The sequence below is a fragment of the Trachurus japonicus genome, chromosome 8 (genome assembly GCF_045865225.1).
Source record: "Trachurus japonicus isolate A0001 chromosome 8, Traja_1.0".
In the NCBI taxonomy this organism is placed as follows: domain Eukaryota; kingdom Metazoa; phylum Chordata; class Actinopteri; order Carangiformes; family Carangidae; genus Trachurus; species Trachurus japonicus.
Genome location: NC_140914.1, coordinates 1,116,882 through 1,141,070, shown reverse-complemented (window position 1 = coordinate 1,141,070; position 24,189 = coordinate 1,116,882). Strand labels below are relative to the sequence as shown.

The following is a 24,189-nucleotide window of genomic DNA, read 5'->3' as shown; positions in this document are numbered from 1 at the left end:
TGTCGGTGCAAATCACGCGAGATTTGCATTGACACAGGAAGAGCAGTGAACTGAGACACTGGGAGCTTCCGCTACAAACAAACTTATAATACAGACTTATTTCATTTTTTCTGAACAATTTCTCATGTCGGGGCTTCAATACCAGAGGGACATTACAGACGAGCAGCATGGAGGTATCTGGATGTTTTTTGGTGTGTCTTTTTGGACGAAGAAAAGTGAGCTCCGTTCTCAACCGTCATATGGACATGCAGTGCTGCACGGAGCCCCCCTTTAACTCAGAGAAGCCACGGAGGACTCTGAAACTCCTCCCAGCCTGTTGCAACACAGTCTCCCCCCGTTTCGTCAGACGCTTGACGCTTGGTCAACGCCCCCTGGCGTCAAGAACCTGACGTCAACGGAGTACCCTTGATGTCGTTTGGCGACGAAATGGGACATCCATAGACTTGAATGGAAATCCCTCATCTTCGTATTCTGACGAAGTGGGTTAGATTCTCCAAATCTTTATGGCAGCTTTTTATATATATATATATATATATATATATATATATATATATATATATATATTAGGGCCGGGACTCGATTAAAAAAATTAATCGAATTAATTAGAGGCTTTGTAATTAATTAATCGCAATTAATCGCATATAAATATTTGACCTGAGAACAGTGAGAACATGGATTTTAGTATACCATTGAATGACTGAATACATAAGCTTAAGCATTCAAGGTGGTACTTAACCAAGACCAACAGACTAGGGATGCTAATTATCCATTAATTCATTAATGGATATTTGATACATACAGATTAAATGGTCTTTCCTTCCAATACACTATGATGATTACTGTAGTATTTAACTAGGCTACTTAAATCACAGTAGCATAAACTGATTAGTTGAACTCAGCCTGATGTAAACATTAATAAAACTCAGTAACCAATCACACAGCAGCTCCATGTTGTCCCTGTGTGATGTTCAGGGACAGGTCAGGACAGTCTGAAGACAGAGCTCTGAGGGTGAAGTCCTGTCATAATGAGATGAGCTGCACCTGTGACAGTGACAGGTCATAGATATAGCGCTGCAGCTGAGCAGTTAGCGCTATATAGCACATTTAGCGTGCGCCGTGTCTGTGTATCTATGTGCAGGCAGAGATCAGAGATGGTGTTTTAAATAACCATGCTAGTGTTTCACCAGCTCTCATCTCTGCCAGGCAGCCTCTCAAACTGCCGCCTCTCTCGCGTGCGGGCGCGACACACGTAGACACACGTGAGAAAAAAAAAAAAAAATTGAATTTTTTTTTTTAAAAATAGTTGCGATTAAAAAGCGTTAATTTTTTTAACGCGTTAATTTTTGTGTAATTAATTAATCGTAATTAATGCGTTAAAGTCCCGGCCCTAATATATATATATAAACTCATTAATTTCACCCTGGCATCTTTATATTACGTGGCTCACTGATGCTTATTCAAAGAAAACGTAGTAAAAACTTGTAGACTTATTAAATTATAATCATTCCTTTATCAAGATAGGATATGACACAACAGCGCCACTGGGAGTGTCGACAACGCAATGACAACACCTTAAAGTGTGTAGGCCTGCTGAGTGTGATCACAAGGAGTGGAAATTAAACCATGTTGATTTACTGTAATTCAACAAAATGTGAATAACAGTGAGGAATCAGAACAGTTAGAAAGATCTTTTTGAACAAAGTCCAAATGATTCAAGTTAACTCAAGTCCATTTATTTATTTTATTCCAGAAAACAACTTTTCCCTCCCCCTCCCCCCCATTCTTTGATTTGAGTTCAATTGTACAAGTCTTTTTGTCAACAGATCTAAGAGGCTAAATTGTAAATAAGTCCACCAGGGGGCGTACCCATCCACTGCAGTCATTGTTATGCACAGCTCCACTACTTCCTGAACTTTAGCCAGCGCTCTACTTCCTGTTTTACATTGGACAAACTGATTAATCCAGGTGTAACCCAAGACAGGAAATAAAGGAGCTGGTGTACGATCAGGAAGTAGGGGAGCTGTGCATAAAGCCAATTGGTAAGTGTCAAAGGTCACAGGGGTCAAACGTCAAAGTGAATCCAGCCATTCCTGCTTTTTCTCAACAAAACAAAAAAGGTTTAAGTTATCGTCGTCTCGACCCACTTTTATAGAATTCAAACCAAGATTATTATTTTTTTAAGCCTTTAAAAACTCATTTAGCTCTTTATTGAGCAAAGTGCATTTCAGAGCACATGAATGAAACTGAGGAGTTACCATGACAACTGCATGTACGGAAGTGAATAAAAAAAATATCAAACTGCACAAAATGGAGACCAACAAAACGATATATTTGACTTCTAATGCATCTCTGCATTCAGAGCATGTTCACTAAAGTGAATAAATATCAAACTGCACAAAATAAAGACCCACAAAACAAAACCAGATTCACTGCATCAGGCCACATTAATAAGAAACTGAGATCTTTGCATTCAGAGCAAATGGAGCAAATAATCAGAAAGTGAGGAGGAGCATTACAACTGCATGTGTTCACGTGTCTCGTGCCTTTCAAAATAAGTTATTTTTCAAAATAAAAGACATGTCCAACATCAGATGTGCATTAAATATTATTTACTTTGTTGACCAGCTGTCGGCGACCCGTCCAGAACGGGTCTAGACCCACTGCTGGGTCCTGACCCACCAGTTGAGAACCACTGCCTTAATAACCAGTAGGCCTAGTCAGTGTTAGTTAGTTAGTTAGTTAGTTAGTTAGTTAGTTAGTTAGTTAGTTAGTTAGTTAGTTAGTTAGTTAGTTAGTTAGTTAGTTAGTTAAAGCTGATTCCTACTGATGAGGAGTGTTACTCTGTTGCTGTTGATCTGTGTGTGACAGTTGTCTACTCTGCTGTTTTATCCGTCTTGTTTTAGATGAAATGCCATGTGTGTGTGTGTGATCTAAAATAAATAAACTACTATGAGCTGATCGCTACAAGCCGAGTGTCTGTTAACATGGTTACAGGCCTATCTCTCCTCTGATTGGTCGTCTGAATTAATACATCAAGAGAAGCTGACACCGTCACATGACAACTCAGAGCTTCTGTTTCCTGCTGGAAGTCTGTGTGTGTGTGTGTGTGTGTGTGTGTGTGTGTGTGTGTGTGTGTGTGTGTGTGTGTGTGTGTGTGTGTGTGTGTGTGTGTGTGTGTCTGTGTGTCTGTGTGTGTGTGTGTGTGTGTGTGTGTGTGTGTGTGTGTGTGTGTGTGTGTGTGTCTGTGTGTGTGTGTGTGTGTGTGTCTGTGTCTGTGTGTGTGTGTGTGTGCTGATGCAGCAGCTGCTTCTTCCTCTTCTCGTCACTGTGACTTCCTGTTTCTGTCCTAACAGCTGATCACCCCCCCTCACCCCCTCAGGTGTGTGACGTCACAGCACCGCGCAGCCGTGTCAACAGCTGATCACTGATCTGATTATTGATCTGATTATTGATCTGATTATTGATCTGATTATTGATCTGATTATTGATCCGACCCGTCACAGCAGCAGTCTGACACTCACTCACGCTGCAACTCCAACCTTTCATAAAAGAGCATCTTTAAATTCTGCTAAGAGCAGCAACACAAAGCCCAAAGCACTTCACAGAGGCTAAAAACAACAAAGAAAGAGAACAAAACAGAAAACAAGAAGAAACAACCCCCCCCCCCCCCGCAAATACACGCAGTGACATAGAGACATACAAACACAAAAATTAGAGGTATACCAACGGACTAAGGCTATTAAGACAGTAAAAGCTATAAATAAATAAATAAAAATTAATTAATAAATACAAATCTCATTTTCAAAACTCCTGAGCAGAAATCCAACTCCCTGATGAGCTGCTGGAGCGGCTGAGACAGAACGTCCACATGCTGCTGCTCTGGCCTCTCCTCTACAACTCCACATATCAACACTACTGGCTGTTACTATAATGATTAATAACTGATTATTTCTACAACATCACCTAGGCTGCTCCATATCTAGGTCACAGCAGCACAGCATCCATCTCAGTCTGACACTCACTCACTCAGGCTGCAGACTACAACACCTCACAGCCCCCCCACCACCTCCCTTCACTTGACTCACTTTACCACAAACACACAATAACAAGAGCTCATAGATCTCTAACCTCTAGTCTGCTCCAACCACCACAGCACTGAAGTTAGTTTGAAGTTGGATATCTGACAGACTTCGCTCCTTCTCAACACATTAAACATTCATAGAAAATATTACATGTGTTTAAATGCAATAAAAAGAGGAGTGTGTCATAGAGGCAAGGCAGTTTTATCTGTATAGCCCGTTGTTACCAGCAGTTTGTCTCAAAGGGCTTTACATCCCATCATAACAACATCCTCTGTCCTTAGACTTTTACTTTACTTTACTTTATTAGTTTATTTGACTGGGACAGTGCACATCAATGTACATATAAGAAACATGTAAATGTGCCGGATTGTAGCATCGATGCTAATTTCCATCCGGAGTCCCAGAACATAAAAACAATACAGTAACAGGAGAACACAGTCATATACACGACATGACGAAGCAGACAACAAGATAAAAAACAGGTCAGATAATCAGGCCAGTAATGGAACCTGGACCCTCACATCCACTGAGGAAAAACTCCATGGAAAACCCTTTTAACAGGGAAAACCAGGAGAAAGCTCAGGGTGAGCAACAGAGGAGGGATCATCACCCAGGACAGAGATGTTGTTACAGACAAGAAAACTGTTTATAGTTTATGTCACAGAATGTGGGAAACAGGGATAGACCAGGGCTTCTCCACTAGTGTCACTCTGGGCTCCGCATCTTCACATGGTCATTAAGTCTCGACCCACTTTTATAGAATTCAAACCAAGAATTTTTTTTTTTTTTAAGCCTTTAAAAACTCATTTAGCTCTTTATTGAGCAAAGTGCATTTCAGAGCACATGAATGAAACTGAGGAGTTACCATGACAACTGCATGTACGGAAGTGAATAAAAAAATATCAAACTGCACAAAATGGAGACCAACAAAACAAAACCAGATTCACTGCATCAGGCCACATTAATAAGAAACTGAGATCTTTGCATTCAGAGCAAATGGAGCAAATAATCAGAAAGTGAGGAGGAGCATTACAACTGCATGAGTTCACGTGTCTCGTGCCTTTCAAAATAAGTTATTTTTCAAAATAAAAGACATGTCCAACACCAGATGTGCATTAAATATTATTTACTTTGTTGACCAGCTGTCCGTGACCCATCCAGAACGGGTCTAGACCCACTGCTGGGTCCCGACCCACCAGTTGAGAACCACTGAGGAGACTTAGCTCTACAATGATGCCAACAGGCCACGTGACCTGGGAGTTACTGAGCTCAGATTTACTGTATAAAATATATTAAAAATCCATGTGACCTGTTGACAGGATGGTGGAGCTGAGCTGCTCTATGACACACACCTGTTGTTACTGCACTTAAACACATCTTATATGTTATATGAATGTTCTATGTATTGAGAAAAGGAGTGAATGTCTGTCAGATATCCAACTTCAAACTAACTTCAGCTGTTCTCTCTGTCTCTGTCTCTCTGCAGCTTCAGCTCCAACACCAGCTTCAGTCTGCTGCTCCAGCTCCAGCTGCTCAGCTGCATCCAACCTCCGTCTGTAGGAAATGTATAGAGGGTTACCGGTCTGTGTTCATGTACAGGCTGCTGGTAGTCTGTAGTCTGTAGTCTGTGTTCATGTACAGAGGGTTAGAGGGTAGTCTGTAGTCTGTAGTCTGTAGTCTGTGTTCATGTACAGAGGGTTAGAGGGTAGTCTGTAGTCTGTAGTCTGTAGTCTGTAGTCTGTAGTCTGTGTTCATGTACAGAGGGTTAGAGGGTAGTCTGTAGTCTGTAGTCTGTAGTCTGTAGTCTGTAGTCTGTAGTCTGTAGTCTGTAGTCTGTAGTCTGTGTTCATGTACAGAGGGTTAGAGGGTAGTCTGTAGTCTGTAGTCTGTAGTCTGTAGTCTGTAGTCTGTAGTCTGTGTTCATGTACAGAGGGTTAGAGGGTAGTCTGTAGTCTGTAGTCTGTAGTCTGTAGTCTGTAGTCTGTAGTCTGTAGTCTGTAGTCTGTGTTCATGTACAGAGGGTTAGAGGGTAGTCTGTAGTCTGTAGTCTGTAGTCTGTAGTCTGTAGTCTGTAGTCTGTAGTCCAATGTTCCCTCTAATTTTCAAAACTCCTGAGCAGAAATCCAACTCCCTGATGAGCTGCTGGAGCGACTGAGACAGAACGTCCACATGCTGCTGCTCTGGCCTCTCCTCTACAACTCCACATATCAACACTACTGGCTGTTACTATAATGATTAATAACTGATTATTTCTACAACATCACCTAGGCTGCTCCAGTTACAGTTAATGATAACAAAATACTATATTGTTTTGGCAAAATAGAGTTTACATAAGAACAATATGAAAAAACTAACTAACATCAAGTTGGTGTCATCAACTCTTGGCACTGAAGCATCTTGATATGAACAGTAATAATAATTCAAGCAAAAACTTAAATCATAGTTGCACTACAGACCACGGTTCAGGTCATAGCTACATTTCACAGTTCAAAGCCACATGAGGGAGAAATAAACAGTAAACTAGTCGGGGTGTTTGAGTGCAACTTTTTTTGTCTTCTGGGAACAGAGCTGTAGTCTGTAGTCTGTAGTCTGTAGTCTGTAGTTAAACACCTGAGAGGGAGCAGGGCTGCAGTCTGTAGTTAAAGGTGTGTTAGAGGAGGAGCAGTAAAACACCTGAGAGGGAGCAGGGCTGCAGTCTGTAGTCTGTAGTTAAAGGTGTGTTAGAGGAGGAGCAGTAAAACACCTGAGAAGGAACAGGGCTGCAGTCTGTAGTCTGTAGTAAAACACCTGAGAGGGAGCAGGGCTGTAGTCTGTAGTCTGTAGTCTGTAGTCTGTAGTCTGTAGTCTGTAGTCTGTAGTAAAACACCTGAGAGGGAGCAGGGCTGTAGTCTGTAGTCTGTAGTAAAAGGTCTGTTAGTGGTTCCCAACCTTTTTTGGCTCGTGACCCCATTTTGACATCACAAATATCTGGTGACCCCACGATCCAACCGCCAGCTCAGATATTTTTTATTTATTTGAACTCAATTTATATTCGAGAAAGTGAAAGTATAGAATACAGTTGTTTAAGATTGTGTGTGGTGTTTTTAATCATTATTTAAAAAAGAATAATAATCAGTTAAAAAATATATTTTTATCAGTAATTCTTTTTTTCAATTACTAGACTAGACTAGATTATGGCGACCCCATTTGAATTCCAGGCGACCCCACATGGGGTCCCGACCCCAAGGTTGAGAAACAGTGAAGGAGGAGCAGTAAAACAGCTGAGAGGGAGCAGGGCTGCAGTCTGTAGTTAAAGGTGTGTTAGTGTTAAACCTGCAGCTCCAAGCTGCTGCTGCTGGTTCCTCTCAGCTGCTCTGAGCCGCTGCGCTGCGCCGCTCAGCTCTACAGACCTGTTACCGTCCTGACTGGGATGGATGGATGAATGGTAGCGGGTAGCGATACCTCCGCGTTTGGCGCGAGCCGCGACAAGAGGAGTCCACCATCATTCACCTCGCGAGACGACCGGAAACAGAGAGGAAAGGAGAAACAACAGAGTGATGACGTATCAGACTCACCGTGTCCGCGCGCCGCTGGCCGCTGGCCGCCCACGCGCCCCCTCTGCTTGTATTTACCTCTCTTCTTCTCCGGTGTAATGCCAGTCTGGCCCCGCCCCCTCCAGGCGAGGGGCTTCCTGTCCTCGTGAGGGGTCACCTTTTTTTAATTATTTTATTGAAGAGTTGTTAGTTGGGACGTAGCTACATTGTGAAATGAGGGATGAGGGGGTTAAAAATAAAAAGTGAATAAAGTCAACAGGTTGAGTTACATAGTATCATGAAGAAGGAGAAGTACATTTTATGTTATTAGACAAACACAGGTCTGTTCAGAACCATGGAAACAGAGAGAATAGTATTATGGTCTTTATGGCTTTCTTATTTCCAGACTGACTCATTAGGTCGATGTATTGTTTGATTTTGTTTTTGAAACGGTGAGTGCAAAGTATTTGATTTGTAAATTTGCGGTTGTGAATATGAGCTTTGGCTAAAAATAATATAAATTAATTATATAATATTGGTTTAACTGGGAAGAAACCAAACGATACATGTTGATAGTCCAAAGCAACGTTTTTGTCGAAATGTTGACGAATAAAAGTAGTTAGATTTTTCCAAGAGGACTGCATGGAAAATCTTCTGCAGCCTGTTTACAGAATGAGCAGAGTTCATTAATGTCTTCTTTATATCTTTGCATACATACATTGGAGGGATAGATACGATGGATGAGTTTAAGATACTTCTTTGATTTTATTTGTGATAAAATATTTGTAGGGGAGGGACCTTTATCGTGAGGGGTCACCTGAGGTCACCTGAGGTCACCTGAGGTCACCTGATCTCCATCATGACGTCAGTTGTTACTTCATGAAGAATGTCTTTATTATTCTAAATGTGGTGCAGCAGTTATGACGTCATCTTTAATGTATAGCCGCTTCTTTTTGGCTCTAAACTGATCTTTATATGACATCTCCTATAAGATATATAGATATATAACTGATCTATAAGATATATAGATATATAACTGATCTATAAGATATATAGATATATAACTGATCTATAAGATATATAGATATATAACTGATCTATAAGATATATAGATATATAACTGATCTTTATATGACATCTCCTTTAAGATATATAGATATATAACTGATCTATAAGATATATAGATATATAACTGATCTATAAGATATATAGATATATAACTGATCTATAAGATATATAGATATATAACTGATCTATAAGATATATAGATATATAACTGATCTTTATATGACATCTCCTTTAAGATATATAGATATATAACTGATCTATAAGATATATAGATATATAACTGATCTATAAGATATATAGATATATAACTGATCTATAAGATATATAGATATATAACTGATCTATAAGATATATAGATATATAACTGATCTTTATGTGACATCTCCTATAAGATATATAGATATATAACTGATCTATAAGATATATAGATAACTGATCTATAAGATATATAGATATATAACTGATCTTTATGTGACAGCTCCTATAAGATATATAGATATATAACTGATCTATAAGATATATAGATATATAACTGATCTATAAGATATATAGATATATAACTGATCTATAAGATATATAGATATATAACTGATCTATAAGATATATAGATATATAACTGATCTTTATGTGACATCTCCTATAAGATATATAGATATATAACTGATCTATAAGATATATAGATAACTGATCTATAAGATATATAGATATATAACTGATCTTTATGTGACAGCTCCTATAAGATATATAGATATATAACTGATCTATAAGATATATAGATATATAACTGATCTATAAGATATATAGATATATAACTGATCTATAAGATATATAGATATATAACTGATCTATAAGATATATAGATATATAACTGATCTTTATGTGACATCTCCTATAAGATATATAGATATATAACTGATCTATAAGATATATAGATATATAACTGATCTATAAGATATATAGATATATAACTGATCTATAAGATATATAGATATATAACTGATCTTTATGTGACATCTCCTATAAGATATATAGATATATAACTGATCTATAAGATATATAGATAACTGATCTATAAGATATATAGATATATAACTGATCGTTATGTGACATCTCCTATAAGATATATAACTGATCTATAAGATATATAGATATATAACTGATCTATAAGATATATAGATATATAACTGATCTTTATATGACAGCTCCTATAAGATATATAGATATATAACTGATCTTTATGTGACAGCTCCTATAAACAATATTAGAAATCTTTTGGTAAATGTAACTATTCTTTCTGTTAATTTTTTTGGGGGGGAAAATCTCTTTATAGCGATGTGGAATAGAAAAAAAAAGTGGTTGATCAGTAATAATTTTTGTCTAAACAATAAGATCAAGGAAGTATCTTTACACACAAAATATATCCAGCAAAAGAAAAAACATTAGAAAGATTGAAACTTGATATTGAGTAGCTACTCTTGTGATTTCTGATGAATCTATTGCACATTTATTTCTTCACTGTTTATATTGTCAAACGTTTTGGTTGAATGTACAAAATGTTATTGAGAAGAAAACTGGACATTCAGTACATCTGCAGGGAAAGGACATTTTTCTTTACTTTGAAAACAACCAAATGGAAAACAATTTAATTTTTTTTGTACAACTTGTTTTATTTTTAGGTGAATTTCATCTCCACAAAAAGAACTGGACTGACAGCAGGAACTCTATCGATACAGCACCGACATCAGTGGACTAGAAACGCCAAAGGCTTTAAAAACAAACTTTATTTTGGACATTTTTTTATTTAATTAATATGATTTTCTTTACATCGATTCATTTTTTATACATGATACTTCTATACTCTTTGTATATTTATACTTTTATATTTTTTTCTTCCCCTGGCTCAACAGTATTGTTATGTATATAATTGTTAATAAAGTTTAAAAAACAACCACCATGGAAACAGGAAGTCCATTATAATCTAGTCAATAATCATTTAACAGACCATAATATGATTCAATGATTTTGTATCAATAACTTATCAGTGATGTCATCATCATCATCATGTTTCCATAACAACCAGAAAGTGAATGTGAGACCTGAAAGTGAAAACTGTGACGTCAGAGCCAGTGATCCTTCAAAATAAAGTTAAACCTGTCAACATGAATGTGATGAGTGTTGAGCTTTTATTTTGTAGGTTCTGAGGTTTTACTGCCTCCAACCTTTTATATAGAGTTTTATATTTAGGGTTAGGGTTTTATACCTTTTATATAGGGTTATATATATATATAGGGTTAGGGTTTTATACCTTTTATATATATATATATATATATATATAGGGTTAGGGTTTTATACCTTTTATATAGGGTTATATATATATACAGTGGGTACGGAAAGTATTCAGACCCCTTTAAATTTTTCACTCTTTGTTTCATTGCAGTCATTTGCTAAAATCAAAAAAGTTCATTTTATTTCTCATTAATGTACACTCAGCACCCCATCTTGACAGAAAAAAACAGAAATGTAGAAATTTTTGCAAATGTATTAAAAAAGAAAAACTGAAATATCACAGGGTCATAAGTAACCCTTTGCTGTGACACTCATATTTAACTGGCATGCTGTCCATTTCTTCTGATCCTCCTTGAGATGGTTCTACTCCTTCATTGGAGGTTACAAAAGAATTTCTGCAGCACTCAAGGTTCCTAAGAGCACAGTGGCCTCCAGAATCCTTAAATGGAAGAAGTTTGGGACGACCAGAACTCTTCCTAGACCTGGCCGTCCAGCCAAACTGAGCAATCGTGGTGAGAGAGGTAAAGAAGAACCCAAAGATCACTGTGGCTGAGCTCCAGAGATGCAGTGGGGAGATGGGAGAAAGTTACACAAAGTCAACTATCACTGCAGCCCTTTGTATTGGGCAGGTGCTGCACTATATATATATATATATATAGGGTTAGGGTTTTAAATTTTAATAGAGAAAAAAAGGAGATAAAGTGCATGCATAATCAACGTTATATGAGCAAAATGAGCAAAATTTTGCAAAAATGAGGAGACAGAGAACAAAGTGACCAGTATCAAATAGAGACAATAGAGTAAGGTACAAAAATAGATTGAAATCCTAAAAAGACAGAGTAAGGATGTGGGACATGGAGAGAGCGGGAAATTCAAGAGAAGTTGAGATGTATTTTTAGCAGCTTTTTAAAGAGTGAACAGGAAGATTTGGATCTTAGTGAAGGAGGTAGTCCAGTCCACAACATAGGACCTCTATAAGTCATATTAACCTGATGGTAAAGGGTTAATATAGAGTAAGATTATTATTATTATTTTTTTTTTTTGTCTGCATTGTCTGAGTGGATTACCACCACAAGGGTGGAAACCATATCCAGAGCTTAATGCATTTTTTGGAAGGACTGTGAGAGAAAAAAAGGAAGTGAGGAGTGGGGGAAGATAGATGTTACAGTAGATTACGATACAGTAGATCTAGTGGATGAAAGAAGGTGCAGGGTGGGTGTGCCTGTGTGACTGTGGACACTGTTGACAGCCCATCAGGGGCCTGGGGCCAGTGTGGTATCCATCAGGGCAGCAGGGGCGCCCCGAACCCCCAGCCAGCGGCCCATGGAAGCAGAAGGGGGCCTTGGATAGTGGACGAGAGACTTCCCGGACACCACTGATCCACCTGTAGGTGTGTATATAGAGAGAGTAAGATTATTACTGTGTCTAGTGCGGTCAGAATGTAGCTACATTATGAGTGAAGGTAAAGAAATGTTGAGAAGTGAAGTTTCTGTAAATAAACTCTAAAAAAAAAAGTCTAGTTGAGTAAAGAGTAGACTGTAGAAGTGTTTGTGTTCAGTTTTCGATGAATCAAACATCTGTGTGGACGGTTTGTGTTGGACAGTCTGAAGATGCTCTACAGCAGGTTGGGTGTCAATTGAGCAGAAATTGTGAGAGGAGATTTAACCTTCGTCTTGTGTTGGCTTTCTGCTGCCATCTATGCTGTTTTAAATCAGCTGTAAAATACACAAAAAACTTTTTTTTTTTCATCCAATTTGTTTTTCTTCTCTTGGTTACATTGTCAGGCTTCCTTATCCATGAAAATGTTGGTTTTAATGTTTTTTGGTGTGGGTCCCTGGGCCTTTTTTGTCAGTCTACCCCTTGTCTTCAACTGAACCTTCCTTGTGTAGCTTTCTGCTCCATCTATGGTGATAGAGTCGGTTCTGACCAGAGTCTTAAATCAGCTGTGAAACACACTAAAACTATTATTTATCATCCCATGTGTTTCTCATCTCTTGGTTACATTGTTAGACTTCTTATCCATGAAAAAGTTGGTTTTGCTCTTATGATTTCAGTTTGAACTCTCATTATTGTTCTAATCGTTATAACCAGGTCAAAATTGACCCGAACACCACAAATGTTGTAATTTTAACCAGAGCATTTTAGAATTTTGTGGAAATGTTTGTTTGTTTGTTTTATTTTGTTTAAATTGAGGTTCCTGACAAAGTCCAGAAGCCTTGATGCTGTAAACACATTTATGTGGTACTTGTACTATGCATTTAAAACCTGAAAACAGTCCGTGGAGACCCGGACACCAGAGGAAGGGTAATAAGTTTTACAGTTTTTATAGAAAAAAGAAAAGTGATGGACTTTATCATTTGTAATGAGTTTAAATGTTGTAAAGTTTCTAAAGTAGTGAGGCGACGTTTTGGTGACAGGTTCAGTTGGTCTGAGTAGAAGTTAGATTTCCTAGGAAGAAGAAGAACATGCAGAAAATCATCATCATCATCATCTCCTCCTTTTTCTTTTTCTCTTTCATCATCGTCATCATCATCTTCTCTTCTATTTTCTTTTTCTGCAGCATCATCATGATCATCTTCATCATCATTTTCTCCTTCTTTTCTTCTTCATCATCATCATCGTCATCAGCGCAGTGGAAATTCTTCTCTCCTCCGTCAGTTTCCTTCTTGTTTTCAGGCTTCACTCCCTTTTCTCGTTCCTTTTCTCTCTAAATGTGAAGTGAATGTGAACTTCCTGTCGTCCGCCTCGCTCTCTTCTCTTCTCTCTCCTTCCTTCTCTTTCTTTTCTCCGCTGCGCCTCTCTCTCTCTCTTCGCTGTAAACGAGTGAGTTGAGGTTTGAGGTTGAACCGTTTCCTGCGTTCGACTGATTCACTCGCACAAGAAAGAAACTGTTTGTGGTCAGAAGTTTGTGGACGTTCAGTGTGTTTGTAGTTTCCACTGAGTCACATATTACATTAATGTGTTGTCACAGCAACATCGGCTTCACCCCACATGTCCATAATATGATCATTTATTGATTATTGATCCAATCCATTTTTATTTATAGAGCACATTTAAAAACCAGCAAAGTGTTTCCAACAGACAGATACAACCAGCTTCATTAAGACACAGAATAAAACCAATAAAAGCAATAAACTCAACAACATGAAAGTGTTTAAAGTGAGTCTGTTATTGATCAGTTCATTCATTCATTCATTCATTCAAATTTTATGTCTTGTGTTCTTAACTGAATTTATTGTATGAAAAGTGTCTTTGAGCTTCTGGAAAAGCGCTTATAAATAAAATGTATTATTATTATTATCATCTCATGTCTGGTTCAGTTTCAGGTTCACCCAGGGTAGGGGGGTGAGGGGGGAATTCACAAGATTTCGTAGAATTTTTCTGCTTTCACAGCATCATTTACACTTCCTGTCAGAATCTGGGTTATTTAAAGGCTCATCAGAACCAAGACCAGCAACCAGATCAACCTAGACCAGCAACCAGATCAACCAAGACCAGGACTTACAGGACCTTCAGCACTTCCAGGACCTTTTGCACTTCCAGGACCTTCAGAAAACCTCCAGCACTTCCAGGACCTTCTGCAGACTGTGAGTTTGTGTTGTTGACTTCTTCTTTACCTTCTGATATAAAACAAATAGAAGCCAAAGGTTTTAGTTGAAAGAGTCAAACTGATCGCAGGTTCAAGTTCCACCAACCTGCAGAAATATAAAATGTAATGTCATCATATATTTACTGTAATTTACAAAAGGAGGGGTGCTCTTGTGCTTCAGCCGGTAAATCGGTGCTGTGTGTGCACCTTTATTAAACCTCTGCATTATATCAAGTGCTCCAGTTGTTTCTTTTGGGTTTAGTCCTTGTTGAAGTGACCCAATTGCACCTTTATATATTTAATTTAATTCAGTTTATTTGATCGGGACAATGCAGGTTAACATAGTGACACTTCCACTCGTTCCAAACAAGTCACTGTGACTGATGTTCTGCAGACAGAGATTATAGCTAATGCTAGTTTCACACTCCCGTCCCATATGAACAATAACAAGTTGACATCTTTATGTTCAGATATTAAACATGTGTGTGTATCAGGATGTTTCATACGGGTTAAGATGTTACACAACAAGACGTTCAGCATGTTTAATATCAGTTTATTATAACAACAAACAAACATATAAAACTGCATGTTTACAAACTGTTGATGTTTATTTACAGAAACATGAACTGACATGACAGATATTAATGCAAACAAACACACACATGAACATGAACATGAACCAAATCCCTCGCCGATGACGATGACGATGACGAAGAGGACGATGACGACACACTCGAGCATCTTCCAGTGGAAACGTCTCAGATCTTCCTCATCGTCATCGCTCAATGTGGTGGTAGTGATGTCAGCAGCAGGTCAGAGTGGCATCGTCGTGGAAACTGATAGATACTAGACCTAATAGATAAGTTTCATTTCAGCTCAGAGACTCAGAGACCTGAACCCGGTCCGGTCTCTGACTCAGCTCTCGCTTTCGCTCCGTCGCAGCAGCAGCAGCAGCAGCAGCAGCAGCAGCGGCGTCGTCATGGCGTCGGCGTTGACTGGAGCTGAAGTTTCCAGAGCCTCAGTGGAAACTAACCCCACCCAGACCATAATAATAACAATAATAACAATAATAATAATAATAATAATAACCCCCGACCCACCGGCTGAGTGGAAACTCCTTCCCCGATAATCTGAACATATGAAATGAAACTGTCGTCTCGTCTCTGACGCTCGTCACCGTGGAAACTTGATGATGGGAATCGAACCGTGATGAGTCACACGACGCGCGGTCCTCGTTCATAAATACCAGCGCCTCGTTGGCTCCAAGCCAGAAGCTCCGACGCCACGACAACGACGCCACGACAACGCTCAGGTCAGAATCCACCTGCAGGACCAGACCCAGACCTGGACTCTCAGGACCCGGTGCTGGGTCTAGACGTTGACCCTCAGGACCCGGTGCTGGGTCTAGACGTTGACCCTCAGGACCCGGTGCTGGGTCTAGACGATGACCCTCAGGACCCGGTTCTGGGTCTAGACGTTGACTCTCAGGACCCGGTTCTGGGTCTAGACGTTGACCCTCAGGACCCGGTGCTGGGTCTAGACGTTGACCCTCAGGACCCGGTTCTGGGTCTAGACGTTGACCCTCAGGACCCGGTGCTGGGTCTAGACATTGACCCTCAGGACCCGGTTCTGGGTCTAGACGTTGACCCTCAGGACCCGGTGCTGGGTCTAGACGTTGACCCTCAGGACCCGGTTCTGGGTCTAGACGTTGACCCTCAGGACCCGGTTCTGGGTCTAGACCCTCAGGACCCGGTGCTGGGTCTAGACGTTGACCCTCAGGACCCGGTGCTGGGTCTAGACGTTGACCCTCAGGACCCGGTGCTGGGTCTAGACGTTGACCCTCAGGACCCGGTTCTGGGTCTAGACGTTGACCCTCAGGACCCGGTGCTGGGTCTAGACCCTCAGGACCCGGTGCTGGGTCTAGACGTTGACCCTCAGGACCCGGTGCTGGGTCTAGACGTTGACCCTCAGGACCCGGTGCTGGGTCTAGACGTTGACCCTCAGGACCCGGTGCTGGGTCTAGACGTTGACCCTCAGGACCCGGTGCTGGGTCTAGACCCTCAGGACCCGGTTCTGGGTCTAGATGTTGACCCTCAGGACCCGGTGCTGGGTCTAGACGTTGACCCTCAGGACCGGGTTCTGGGTCTAGACGTTGACCCTCAGGACCGGGTTCTGGGTCTAGATGTTGACCCTCAGGACCCGGTGCTGGGTCTAGACGTTGACCCTCAGGACCCGGTGCTGGGTCTAGACGTTGACCCTCAGGACCCGGTGCTGGGTCTAGACCCTCAGGACCCAGTTCTGGGTCTAGACCCTCAGGACCCGGTTCAGCAGCTGCAGAAATCGACAAAGAGACACATTCATTCATCTTCTGCAGCTGAGTGAAGCTGCATGACTCAGCCGGTCCTGGTCCCGATCCAGGTCTCGGCTGTGGTCTGGATCTAATTCTCTGTAGTCTGATGACTCATGCAGGTCGACTCCCTCCGACTCTCTGATTGGTCGACTCCCTCTGACTCTCTGATTGGCCGACTCCCTCTGACTCTCTGATTGGCTGACTCCCTCTGACTCTCTGATTGGCTGACTGCTGCTCTCTCTCCTCCAGGTTACCTGAACTCACCTGGAGCTGCCGGCTCATTCAGCACCTGAAGCATCCGAGACCAAGACCTCCTCAGACTGAACCAGGACCAGAACCAGAACCACTACAGGTGACGGTCAGACCTTAGTTTGGAAACCTTACTTTAAAACTTCAATTGACTCTAAACCTGAGATCTGTTTCTGGACCATCAGAACCATCAGGACCATCAGAACCATCAGAACCACCAGGACCATCAGAACCAGAACCATCAGAACCACCAGAACCAGAACCAGGACCATCAGAACCACCAGAACCAGAACCACCAGAACCATGACATCCACCTCGGTCCTCCTCCTCGTCGTCCTGCAGCTCTGCAGCCTCCAGCTGATGGTGGTTGCCAAGCCGACCTGCCGGCTGCTAGAGGACCTCGTCCTGTCCACTCACCAGCTGCTCAGAGACCTGGTAAGACCTCAACTAGCCTAGCTTAGCATAGCCTAGCCTAGCATAGCCTCAAGTAAGAGTAAAAAAGTACTTAAGTATCCAAAAGTACATGCTTTTAAATGTACTGTAAGTCAAAGTCAGAGTCAGAGTAAATGTCTTATTCTTCACATCAATGAATGACTCTAATAGTTTGTAAATGAATACAAGGAGCTTTTAACTCTTGTTAGTGAGAATGAACTCTTTGAAAGCAGCTGCACTGATGTGCTGCTTTTAGGGGTTAGGGTTTCCTTCACAGACAAACACAGCTTGTGTCCAATAGGATTTTAGACAAAGACCTGAAAAAGACCCTCAAGTAAATTTACTCCGTTACTGTCCACCACTGGCTGTAATGCTGCGTTCGAGACGAGTGGGAACTCAGATCTTTCCCAGTTGAAAACTCCGAATTCTGACTTGGAAGCGTTGGAGAGAGAGATATGAAAACAACTTTTAAAAAGAACGTTCCAATGTATTTTATCATTTAAATGCATTTTAATTGATGTTGAACCGTTGGCTGTGTGGTTCTGAGTGACGTCAGAAAACTGATTCTCCATGAAGGCGGGGTTTGGGTCCCTTAATTAACGTTAGTTAGTACATTATTAAGCATTAATATGCTGAGTAATGCATACATAATGACATCATTCAACTTTTAATTTATTAACTAACTTTGAGTAGTAAACATTAACTGCTTACTAATAGACTACATTAATTAATGTGTTTCCTAATCCTGAGTAAGATAGACAGACAGACAGACAGACAGACAGACAGACAGACAGACAGACAGACAGACAGACAGACAGATAGATAGATAGATAGATAGATAGATAGATAGATAGATAGATAGATAGATAGATAGATAGATAGATAGATAGATAGATAGATAGATCGATAGATAGATACTTTATTAATCCCGAAGGAAATTCATCTGTCAGCTGCTCCAAACATTCTGAAAGAAAGTACTTAGCTAATGTAGACAGATGTAGCAATAATATAAAAGAATAAAATAAAATATAAAATATACCTATATACATATACACATATACAAACTATCACCTATATATATGCATACATATATATGTACACATATACACATACACACTCATATAAAAGTATATACAGTTCATAAATAAAAGTAATACATAATAATGATTGTTAATATATCTGTAAACAGTTAATTAATGCTTAATAATGTACTAACTAACGTTAATTAAGCGACCCTTATTGTAAAGTGTTACCGATTTTCCGAGTTGAGGTGGCGTTCGACTGCACTTTTTCAAGTTCCCAGTTGTCTCAAACGCAGCGTAGTTGTAGCTGACCACTGTCCCGTTCTGTCCTGTAGGGGGAGCCGTTTCCCGTCCACTGCATGCAGTACAACGCCAACATCTCCTTTCCTGACGTCTTCCCTGCATCGACCGCCCATCACCCTCAGGTAGGTGTCTTGATCTCACCTCACGCTCTGAGCCAATCACAGAGCTCGATCTTGTTAAGTTGAATTCAAGCATGTTGTTAATACACCTACGTTGAACATTTATGCTTTAGGTTATCTCATGTTTACTCTTCTAGATTCAGATTTAGATTCTTTATTGAACATGTCATAATAAAAACAAAACAAACGAAATAACAAAAATAAAAACAATGAATAAATGTATATTAATAATCATCATCTCTAAAGAAGGTGCCTGTCATGTTCAAAAGGGGTAAGAAGAAGTTAAAAACTTTTCTAGTCCTACCCCCTTCTATTTATATAATACTAATCAAAATAATAATAATAATAATAATAATAATAATAATAGGTTATAAAAAACAGTCATAGTAAAATATGTATTCCAGATAATTAGTACAGTCCATAAAATAAAAAACTGTTTACTGTATACTCTTCTATAATCATGTAAGTATTTTCATCATGTAAAAATCTATATTATTCCTCTAGATCATGTTAACTCATTTACATTGTGCTACTTAATATGCATTTCTATAATCAGGTTAATATATTGAGGATGAATGATTTGATGTAATTCTTTGTATAAACACTGTATTGTTGGAATAAGTGTTTGGAAGAATAGTCTCCAACTTTATGTAGCTAGACTAACGGGGATCCAAAGAATACAATAAACAATAAACAATCTTTATGTTGCAGTGCCGCCGTGCATTGTGGGTCGTCTACGAGACTCTGAATGAGAGCCAGGATCTGTTCCTGGACGTCCCCGAGGGCCAGGACGGACTCGGCTGGAACCAGAATAAACTCAGCGACTTCCGCAACCTGCAGAACCGGCTGCTGGAGAACGGGAGCTGTGTGAGTACCAGAACCAGAACCAGAACCAGAACCAAAACCAAAACCAGAACCAGAACCAGAACCAGAACCAGAACCAAAACCAAAACCAGAACCAGAACCAGAACCAGAACCACATTCTGTTCTCAGAGTACGAGTTGTTACCGTCGGGCAGACGCTTAAAGGGACAACGAGGAGTTTCTATTTGGTTATAAAAAAGTCTCATATTAAAGCAGAAGTAAGCGATCCGGTGGTTTTGGCTAATGCTGCGTTCCAGGCAGGCTTTTGAAACCGTAAATTACAGCTTCAAGTCACGACTTACGACTTTGTAGCGTTCCAGGCAACCCACTCGTGTTTCTCCGACCTGTTTTACCTGTGAAAGTCACTATAACGGCCACTCGTAACTTCTGACCCGTGAACTCGTACCAGATCGAACTGGTATGACTTCACGGTCGGAAAAACACCAGTTACGAGTTGCCCTGAACGCACCATAACAGTCCTCGTCCCTATGTCACCACATTCAGGCGCGTCCCTTGGCTGCACACACAGCCCTGCATGCCGTTCTCTCCCCTCATTGGATAAAAACTGTAGGATACAAGGAAAGTTTTCTCCTGGGCTCAGAGCAGAGCAGGGGGACTGACAGACCCGTGTTTCAGACCAAACACTCTATAGAAGTGATTGCTGTCGGAAGATACAACTATTTAAGACTTAGATTAACACAAACATTCACCTGACTTCTGCTTTAATGTGGATGAATCTCCGTTACCACTTGTTAATGGTCCATTTTAGATAAATCTATGGTTTTGTCTCTATGGTTATTTTGTTATTATTAGTGGTGGTGGAAATGCTGGGCGAGCCGACCAGCGTTTCTTTACTTTCGGTTTCGTGGCGAGTCATGAGAATAACGCCGCCGTATGAATCTCCGTTTATGGTGGGAACTACGACGGTATGTGATCGTCTTTCAACCTCTGACTTTAATTCTTGATGAATGAAAACATGAGTCTGTCTTGACCCGGTCAAAGAATTTCACGGTGCGCGAAGAGGAGGCTCATAAATGTAGTGAGAAAACACTTCACTTTAACAAAACTCCTCGTTATCCCTTTAAGAGCTTACTTTACACCTCTCTTTTAGAACTGATAATGCCGACTGCTGTGGTTTTGATGCTGTGCAATGCTGCTTTGTCTGTACGTCTAGGCCTGCATGTCTGTCGTTGTACGCATGTCTATTGCCTGTATGTCTGTCGTTGTACGCATGTCTATTGTTTGTATGTCTGTCGTTGTACTTATGTCTATTGTTTGTATGTCTGTCGTTGTACTTATGTCTATTGCTTGTATGTCTATCGTTGTACTGCTTGTATGTCTGTCACTGCTTATCGCTTATTGCTGCTTATGTCTTATTGTCTTGTTGCTACACAGTGCACTTTTGCCCAAGACAAATTTCCCCTTTTGGGGACAATAAAGTTTATCTAATCTAATCTAATCTAATCTAAAAAAACAGAACCAGAACCCCTCCCTGTGTTGCCATGGTTACTAACCCCCCCCCTCTGTTTGCAGCTGTCAGAGGCTCCAGGTGTGTCAGATGAGCTGTCGTCCTACTTCAGCAACGTGACGTCTGTTGTGGAGCAGCAGGTAAACAACACAACAACACAACAGACACTAAAAACACATTTATAAATGTAAAGAATCAAATCTGTGTTTGACAGACACTTAGATAAACCAATCAGAGTCCAGACTGAGCAAATCCTTTGCTGTGTCTCAATTTGAATTCTTCCATACTTACACAGACTGTTCTGAGTGTGTAAGTGTGTCTCGGTGTGTTAAAACACCTGGATGGTTTCTCTCAGAGTCGAGTGTGCAACGATGGACACTTCACACGTCGTCTTGGCTACGTAGCGGAATATAACAGCATGTAAATCAACAGACCAGTAGGCCAAAATCAATGTTTTCAGCCGAGTAAAAGAAGCCGACTGACGCAGAATAGACACTAAAAACAACTTTATAAATGTAAAGAATCAATACTGTGATGAGTTTGCCAGTCGTGACCAATCAGAGCTCTCTGTGTCACAGGACAGCGCTGCCTGTGGTTGGATGGCTCTGAGGAGAGACGTCCTTCGGGTCCTAGAGACCGCGCTGCACCAACACAAGAGCTGCTTCACCCGCAGAGCCAAACACTGAGGCTCCGCCCACAGGGACTGAGGCTCCGCCCACAGGGACTGAGGCTCCGCCCCTGAGGAACAGAGACTCCACCCACGAGGGACTGAGGCTCCGCCCACGAGGGACTTATTTATAAAGGCTAATTGACTATCAGTACTTATTTATCTATTTATTTATAATGTATTTATTGATCTATTTATTGAGTTATTTATACAAAGAAACTAATTTTTGTATTTTTATATTTATTTATTTATTTTTTACTTGAATCATTAAAAAAACTTCACTAAAAATGACAATGTGAACTTCATTTCAACACTACACACACACAGCTGAGGAAGGGGAGACTGCCCTGTTTTAAAACTATGAAACTTCCTACCAAACCAACGGTAGATGCTACAGTTTTGAAACTTTCACCAAAATGTCGCCTCAATACTGCTGAAACTTTTGTCCACTTCAACTCATTACAAATTATGAAGTCCATCACTCTGTTTTTTTCAATAACTGTAAAACTTTTAAAATGTATCTCCTCCCACAATTTTTGCTCAATTGTCACCAAACTTGCTACAGAGCATCTCCAGACCGTCCTCCACAAAACTTGTTTCTCGGATCTTTGATTAATCAAAAATTGAGCCTACAAAATACATCCTGCTTCCCGCTAAATACATTTTAAATTTTCCTGAAAAAAAACTGAAAAAATATTCTGGAGTCATGGTTGATGAAGTTTGGCAAATACCAGAATTTTATCTGAAAAACTGAATCTTCTAGAACATTTTGAATTCTGCTCTCATGGGAACAACTGCAGTCAATGTAAGAGTGGAATTAGATTTTCTCTTGAGAAGCAAAACACTTATCGTTAAAAACACATCACCAGCATTCCCATGCTGTCCAGATGCAATTTATGTTTTTATCAGATTTTTGTTTAGAAACACAACTTGTGAGTCTATTAGAGAAGACACACAGCAGGGGCCTCATTTATCATTGTGGATACACCTTTTTTTACGCCATTTTCCCCTCGTTTTGTGCGTACGCACTTTTCTCCGCCAAATTTGGGATCTATCAAGCCAAAACCTGACGGGGAAAAGTGCGGACATTTACACCCATTTTGATCCTGGCGTACGCCTGTTTTGAGGAACAGGAGGAATTGGCGACACCGTTGCTGAGTCAGAGAACTGCAGTGTGAGAGGGAGAGAGGAGCGGAGTACATTTAGAAGAACACAGTAGGATTTTTTGAAGTAATTGTGGTAGTGGTGGACCGTTGATGCTGGCAATCCAACCCGCTCTATAATAACACTAGGCTTTATGTTAATTGATAAACAGAGCGGATTGTGGATTTTGCTTTTTTGATTAGGCTGTGTGACGTCCGACAAGGATCAAACCATCCAAGTTTAAAAACACACCGGCAGCAGCGCACACTGATCTACAGCCTAGACTGTTATTAACCTGTCACCTGAGTTAACGAGGTGCACGTGTGTTTGGAGCTGACGAGAGAATAAAGAGTGAGACAACGCGGCCCTGAGGAGGAACTGTGAAGGACTCAGCTGTAGCCTAATGGAAAATGACCTAAACCGAGTCCAGTAGAGCTGTAACTGTGTAGTGGAAAGGCGTGCAAAGTAATGGTAACTATCGTCCTGCTTCCTACATTGTTTTAACATCTAGGTAAAAAGAAAAAAAAAAAAAAAGATTTTCTGGGATAAAGGGGCAGATTACATAAGATTCTTCTTCTTTCTGCTCCCTTTTGTTGAGATTTGGGAGGTTTTTGTTTTTATTGTAGCTTATTAAAATGCAAGATCATTTTCTGACTGATTTATTGCCCGTGTATCTGCTTTCGGAGAAGCGGAGAAGTTCCGCTTCTTTCCCCGCCCTCCGCCCGTTGTCTCCGTTGTCACTTTGTTGTCACAAAAGTTGCTGCACCACAGAGAGCACATGGCTAATTAAATATGCACGTGCTGACCATATATAGTTGTATATAGGCGTTCCGGGGGCGGAGTAAGAGGTGTGTTCACGTGTGCACCATTCTTGAGTCCTGTGTGATTTATTGCGGAGAGTTGTGCGTACGCACAGTTTGATTGATCTGAAAAAGGTGTAAATATTTAGGGTGTACGCCATTTTCGTCTTTTCGCCGTACGCAAATATTTAGTAGCAGTTTTACACCCTCTTTGATAAATGAGGCCCCAGGTCTCA

At 40.3% G+C, this 24,189-nt stretch overlaps 1 protein-coding gene across 1 annotated transcript; it reads left to right on the top strand.

Moving 5' to 3' along the window:
• Positions 1-17,439: 17,439 nt before the first annotated feature.
• On the top strand, positions 17,440-22,029 carry ifnphi3 (interferon phi 3). The gene is made up of 5 exons (XM_085785351.1): positions 17,440-17,571; positions 18,926-19,015; positions 19,724-19,879; positions 21,409-21,483; positions 21,922-22,029. The coding sequence occupies exons 1-5, from the start codon at positions 17,440-17,442 to the stop codon at positions 22,027-22,029; spliced, it is 561 nt and encodes a 186-aa protein (XP_085641477.1).
• The last annotated feature ends 2,160 nt before the right edge of the window (positions 22,030-24,189 follow it).

Coding starts and splice junctions, on each gene's coding strand:
- ifnphi3 (XM_085785351.1), top strand. CDS start 17,440: ATGACATCCACCTCGGTCCTCCTCCTCGTCGTCCTGCAGCTCTGCAGC. Junction 17,572..18,925: donor ACCAGCTGCTCAGAGACCTG/GTAAGACCTCAA, acceptor TCTGTCCTGTAG/GGGGAGCCGTTTCCCGTCCA. Junction 19,016..19,723: donor CGACCGCCCATCACCCTCAG/GTAGGTGTCTTG, acceptor TTTATGTTGCAG/TGCCGCCGTGCATTGTGGGT.